General features: G+C 42.0%; 3 protein-coding genes across 5 annotated transcripts in view; all 3 read right to left on the bottom strand.

Moving 5' to 3' along the window:
* LOC105297013 (protocadherin beta-2) overlaps nt 1-6,638 on the bottom strand; it is an 87,838-nt gene that overhangs the window by 57,194 nt on the left and 24,006 nt on the right. The gene's annotated exons all lie outside the window — the stretch shown is intronic.
* Nucleotides 1,025-6,638, bottom strand: part of LOC105297012 (protocadherin beta-4) — a 9,584-nt gene continuing 3,970 nt past the window's right edge. Inside the window, exon 2 of one of the 2 annotated variants that reach the window (XM_023534888.1) lies at nt 1,025-3,852. In XM_023534888.1, coding sequence (XP_023390656.1) covers nt 2,944-3,852 — 909 coding nt within the window. In that variant the 3' untranslated portion in view covers nt 1,025-2,943. Of the gene's footprint in view, nt 5,560-6,638 lie in introns of those variants that run through there. The other variant, XM_011367400.2, reaches the window with a different exon arrangement.
* The window catches only part of LOC105297066 (protocadherin beta-5-like), a 2,279-nt gene continuing 1,626 nt past the window's right edge, over nt 5,986-6,638 (bottom strand). Inside the window, exon 2 of the mRNA XM_023534906.1 lies at nt 5,986-6,121. Coding sequence (XP_023390674.1) covers nt 5,986-6,121 — 136 coding nt within the window. The remainder of the gene's footprint in view (nt 6,122-6,638) is intronic.

The raw sequence follows: 6,638 nt of genomic DNA, 5'->3' as shown, positions 1-6,638 counted from the left end.
GCGATTACGAGTAAAAAGATGGAAATGGGAGTTGGAGCTAATTGTGTAGTTCTGAACTGTGTTGCTGCCCACGTCTAAATCCTGAGCTATTTTCAAAGGAAATGCAGTCCCCGGATGGCTGCTTTCTGAGATCTTTAGAAAGATTTCCTTTTCCAGGAATTCTGGGGCATGGTCATTTACATCTTGGAGCTGTAGTTCACCTTGAATAAACTGCACTGGGTTTTTCAGTAACACCTGGAAATGCAGTATACATCGCTCTGTGTCACCACACAACTCTTCCCGGTCCATTTTTTCTTCTAGGAGTAAATTCCCACTCTTCTGCTCGAGCTGCAAATGCTGTTTGGTCCCTTTGGAAAGAATCTGGGCGCCCCTCATGGCCAGCTCCCCTAAGTCCAGCCCCAAATCTTTTGCTAGGTTGGCCACAAAAGAACCACTATCCTTCTCTTCTGGAACAGAATACTTAATGGTCGCACCGCCCGCCTCCCACGATAGTAATAGAATGATAATGGCGGTCACTTGCCTTTTCTGGGGCGCTTTGGGTAGCTGTGTCTCCATCCTTCCTCCAGGTGCAAAAGATCCAGTATTAAATCACAAAATAATTGCTTTGCAGCCAACTCTGCAATCTTGGCTTAATAATCTTGAGTTAGTTCTTAACACGGACTGACATGGAGATAGCTGCCTCTCTGAAATCTTCTATCCCCGGTGGTGTAAAATGTTTCCTTTGTGTGCTGCCAGACACTGCTCAGCTTTATGGAGTCTCAAAGTCATGAGACATTTTTTCACTCTTATCCTGCAGCGCCACCAAGCGTTCTGCTTTACAACTTCAGGTAATTTTCATTTTAAAGCGTAATGTAATAGCGAAAACGCATTGAATGCCTTTTGGGTCGTGGAGTATCTTTTGTGCAGTCTTCTCCAGGGAGCTAACAATAGTTTTGAGAGCAAAGTAATACCTATTTATCTATATCTATATTCATCTTCTTTTAAAAGATACAAGTTCAGTATACAAAACTCAGCTGGAGACAAATTTATTTAGTCATTTAATAAGTATTTGTGCAGAAAATTTTCTAGTTTCTGGATATAAGATGGTAAATTAAACACAAAAATTCTTGCTCTCGAGGAGCTTACATTTAATTACAAAAATCATAATTTGTTCTATTGTGTTAGAAGTTACGAACTTTAAATACATTTTCTACTCCCAAATTGAAATAGACCTATAACTCCTGAAAAAAATATGACTTCTTGTCAGTCTCTGGGCTACATAGCCTTTGGGAATTTTTTTTCTTCATAAATTCATTGTGTGCGTAGCCCAGTAAAGTTGAGAGGAAATTGCCATTTGTTTTATTAGAAGTCAATAGGAGCTCAGAATTCGGGCAATGTCTTTCTACAAACATGAAGAAGACAATGAAGTCAATGAAGTCAAAGATATACTTTCTAGGAAAGGGTTTTGACCTTGCAGCAATGGATATGGGCCCATCCGAGTGTACATTTTCTGGGACTATGGAGAAGGGGTTTGAAAAACACCACCACACCAACAAAAGTCATGTGATTGGAGTGATAATAGCAAAACAAGCTGCTTCTACCAAAGAAGAATGCTATTATTCCAAGGAGGACAGGTTAAAAATCTAGGAATAAAACAGAATAAGTATTCCCTACACTCATTGAATCTATTGGTAACCATCCATGACAAAGAGCCATGACAGTTCACTTATTTGGACACAAAACACAGCCAAATATAATTTAGTTAAGCCCACTTCCATTTTAATTAATGATAAAAATAAAAATTTCACTCGATTGTCACTTTAGTATAAATTGTCTGACTTTGATGGGAAATTGAAGAGGAATTTCTCATAAAATACTTCAAATATATGCAACACATATAAGAACAAATATGGGTTAAATTGTAAATGATTTTATGGTTAATAAAGATAAATGATTAATATACAACACTAGAAGGGAAAATCTGTCATCATCTAATAACCTGGCACTAATAACTTACTTAGGTCTTGGCAGGTATCACACATATAGAAGCTTGAGAAACTAGGAGGAGGAGTTTGAAAAATATAATTTGGATTTTAAACAATATCTTTGAACTTAGAAATAATTGGTCAAAGATAAGGTAATAAAAATGTACTCTCAAGCATTTTATAATCTGTAATAAAGTTTAGAATGAGTGGAGGGTGTTTTCTATCTAGAAGAAAGTAAAAAAGTGATATTTAATAATTTCACTTATTGGCAAGGGTACTATAGTGTAGAGAGGATATTAATATTTCTGTAACCCTTGACAATTATTTTTTAATTCATTATAGGAATGTTAATAACTTTCAGCAAATATTTATTAAACATTTATAATTGGCCTGGTGTTTTAAAAAAAAAGCATTATATTCTTACATGAAGCTCACAAACTGTAAATTAATATGTAGATACTTTTGAAAAGTCTACATTCATAGAAACTATGTATTGACTATTATATATAGGGTACACTGAAATCATATAAATTCCTATTTTAGTATTTAGCCATCTTTAGGGTTTATCTTTATCACACTGTAGGAGTTACCCCAAAATGAGACTTATAAGGGCAGATTAAATAATATCGAACACTCCTGTTTAAAATTTTCTCTTCATAGCAATAGCGATGACAGTTGTTACCAATAGTTAGAAAAACAATCTTAGGACGTTGGAATATAATTTTTTGTAAAAACGATAGATGATTGAATTTCAAAAATTTAAAATTATGCAAATAAAAATTGACTTTTTATTCAGATTGTCTAATATAAAAACTACTAATCATAATATACTGTGTAAATAAAGTATCTGAATTTCTTTGGATGTCACCAAAAGAAACAGTAGTGAAATAATCAAGAAAGCAACCATAAATAACATATAACTTTAAGTTAAAGGAGATTTCCAAACTTACTAAGTAGGAGTTGCAGAATAATCCAATACTTAACCGAATGGGAAGCTATTCGGCAAGGTGGGGTTTTCCTCCATCTCCCTCCCAATGCCCTGAGGAGGGAAGTAGGGGAGAATCGGCTTCAGGAACTTGAACTCACTAGTACCTGAGTCTCCCATCAGACACACCTCATATTGATAGCTCTGGGACAGGGTCCCCGTGCCGCTGACGTCCACCAGGTGGCCCGGAAAGTGGCCCTCAGGCACCGAGCAGCCACCCACCCAGGAGGCCCTATTCCTCCTGCACAGCCTCACCGCGATGAACGCCAGCACCGAGAACAGGAAGAGCGACGACACCGACGCCAGCGCGATGACCAGGTAGACGGTGAGCGGGTCGGCCTGGGCCGCGTCGGCAGCCGCTTCCGGGAGCGGCAGGTAGGGCTGCGAGAAGCCGTCCACCAGCAGCACGTGCAGCGTGACGCTGGCCGACAGCGGCGGCTCGCCATTGTCCTTGACCAGCACCAGCAGCCTGTGCTTGGCCGCGTCGCGCTCGCTCAGCAGCCGCGCCGTGCGCACCTCGCCGTTGTGCGCCCACACGCTGAACAGCCCGGGCTCCGTGGCCTTGAGCAGCTGGTACGACAGCCAGGCGTTCTGGCCCGAGTCGCCGTCCACCGCCACCACCTTGCTCACCAGGTAGCCCGGCTCGGCCGCCCTGGGCACCAGCTCGGTGCAGGGCGCAGAGCCGTTCTGCAGCGGGTACAGCACGAAGGGCGAGTTGTCGTTGGCGTCCAGCACCAGCACGCGCACCAGCGCCTGGCTGCTCAGCGCCGGGGAGCCGCGGTCCGCGGCGCCCACGCCGAACTCCAAGACCCGCAGGGCCTCGTAATCCAGCGCCCTCAGGGCGAACAGCTGCCCGTTGTCCGCGTTGATGGACACCAGGGAGGCCAGGGGCAGCTGCGGGTCCTGGGGCGGCAGCAGCGAGTAGGTGACCTGGGCGTTGGCGCCCGCGTCTCTGTCTGTGGCGCTGACGCTGCCGATGTGCAGGGCGGGGCTGTTGTTCTCGCGGACGAACAGCGTGTAGGAGGTTTGGGTGAAGGCCGGGGCGTTGTCGTTGACATCGGAGACCAATACGGTAATGTTGTGCTCGGTTTTCAGTCTGGGTGTCCCCAAGTCGGTGACGGTGATGGTGATGTTGTACTCGGATCTAGTCTCTCTGTCCAATGGGCTTTCTGTTACCAGGGTGTAGAAATTTTTGAAAGTCGGTTTTAGAATGAATGGTAGATAATCTGGAATAGAGCAAATCATTTTTCCATTGTCTCCAGAGTCTCTGTCTCGAATACGGAAGATCGCGACTACGGTTTCAGGTGCATTTTCTGAGATGAAGCTGGTGAGTGAAGACATGGTCAGTTCAGGGGCATTGTCATTCACATCCACCACCTCTATGACTACAGTGCCTTTCCCAGAAAGGCCTCCTCCATCTGTAGCCTCAATTTCCACATGGTAAGATTTAATTTGTTCAAAATCCAATTTCTTTGTCAGTCGAATTTCCCCTGTGACTTCATTTAATGAGAAAGTTTGTTTAATTTCATCTGATGCTTGGAAGAAGCCATAGGAAACACTCCCGAAGTTTCCAGCATCTGCATCCCTAGCTAAGACACTAAGTACTGGGGAGTCTATGGGACTATTTTCCAGGACCTGCACCTCATATGGGGTTTGCACAAACTCAGGAGCATTGTCATTGACGTCTATGATCAGGATTTGCAAGGTGATGGTGCCAGACCTAGGTGGAGACCCACCATCCAGTGCCATGAGGGTTAAGCTGAACTCAGACTGCTCCTCTCGATCCAGTACTTTGTCCTGTACCAAATCTGGATATTTCTTACCCTCGCTATGATTTCGAGTAAGAATGTGAAAATGAGAATTGGGGCTGATAGTGTATTTTTGAAGACCATTACTGCCCACATCCAAATCCTGAGCTAATTTCAAAGGAAAAATAGTCCCTGGTTGACTGTTTTCCGGTATTTTCAAGAGCATTTCCTTAGTCGGAAATACTGGGGAGTGGTCATTTATGTCCTGGATTGATAATTCTCCTTCAAAAAACTGTACTGGCGTTTCCAGGAACACCTGGAAATGCAGTACACACGGTTCAATGGGGCCACATAGCTCTTCCCGGTCTAGTTTCTCCCTCAAAAGCAAATCTCCAGTCTGACGATCCAGCTGCAAGCGCTGCTTGTCATCATCAGACACCACCCGGGCCGACCTGGCGGCCAGTTCCCTAATTCCCAGGCCCAGGTCCTTGGCCAGATGGGCTTCAAAGGAGCTGCTCTCTGTTTCTTCCAGCACAGAATAACGAATAGGCTCCAGGCGAGCCTGAGACAAGAACACCATGATAATAAAGGCCATCACTTGCCTGTTTGGTTGAATTCTCTCTAGCGTCTCCATGTTGGAGTCCGGGTGCTTAAATCCAATCTTTTCAGCAACCACAAAAAGACTTGAGATTGTCAATTCCGATTTTTTTGTTTGATGGAATCCTCACAAAGTTGCTTTAAATCTTAAATTCATTTAGCATAGTGCTGCTCAAACTCATTGGTAACCCAGTACTCTGGCAAAGCTTCCGTGTGTCTGATTCCGTTTTGCAACGAAGGAATACGCGAGCTTTTTAGGGCTTATTCACAATCTTAGCCTGCAGCGCCACCCTGCGTCTTGATTGAGAAATTGATATTCTCAAGTCAAAGCAAATTTTGGAAGTGTCCAAAAGTAATCCATTTTTTGAAGGGTATAGAACTTTTACAAACTGTTATTCCATTGAATTGCATAATTTATAAGGTTATACCATTACATTGCATGATCCAGAATAATTGTGAGCACAAAACAAGAGGTTATCTTGGTCTCCCTACACCCTAATCAGTGGAACTTCAAAGAAATCCATTTCCCCTTTGCATAATCTAACCAGGGGGGACAAACTCTTATAAAATTACAATTCATAATAGTTATATCTGTTTATTTCCAAGTTTGTGAGGAATTTAATGATGCAAAAGGTTTTTAAGGTGTTCTGTACCACATGGTCTCAGGAGACTATTTTTCAAAGGAAAGGTTCTATTTTCCTACACTGGTGTGCAAATAATAATACCGTTGAAAGAAGAGGCATCTTGCTTTGTTATGTCCTTTTACAGTGTGAACCCACATTAAATTTAGAAGGTAGTCAAATAGTGTTAGAATCAGATTCTTAGAACTGGAGAGGAGATGAAAGGAAGTTTTACGGATAAGGAACAAACTCAGAGGTGATAGGACTTGATTATTCTACTGGCTATTATCAGAATAATATCAAGACAAAACCAAATGCATAAAATCATAGAATTTCATTAAGATAAAAGCTTTAAGCTTAAGCTTCTTTAACTAGATAGATACCTATATTTTATAATGAGTTTGAGTCTTAACACATTCATCCCTTGTGTCCCAAATATCATATTTTTTGAACAGATGATTTGGAGGAAAACAAGAAGACCTGATTTAAAACATTTTAATCGGTGAGAAAAGGGTGCCTCAGGCTTTGTGTACTCATATATGATGAAGAGAAGAGACTTGTTTATAAAATGGATTCTAGCACAGTATACAGCTATTGTGATTATCCTGATATAGTAAGTTAACTGAGATACAGTTAACTAGCTTATTGGTTACAATTAGTATATTGAATGGAATACATTTGTCTTGGCACATATGGGATATCCCCTTCTAAAATATCTTATAAT

This window comes from Pteropus vampyrus, unplaced genomic scaffold (genome assembly GCF_000151845.1).
Source record: "Pteropus vampyrus isolate Shadow unplaced genomic scaffold, Pvam_2.0 Scaffold134, whole genome shotgun sequence".
NCBI classification, from domain to species: Eukaryota; Metazoa; Chordata; class Mammalia; order Chiroptera; family Pteropodidae; genus Pteropus; species Pteropus vampyrus.
Note: the sequence above shows the minus strand (reverse complement) of the source record. Positions and strands in the feature narration are given on the sequence as shown.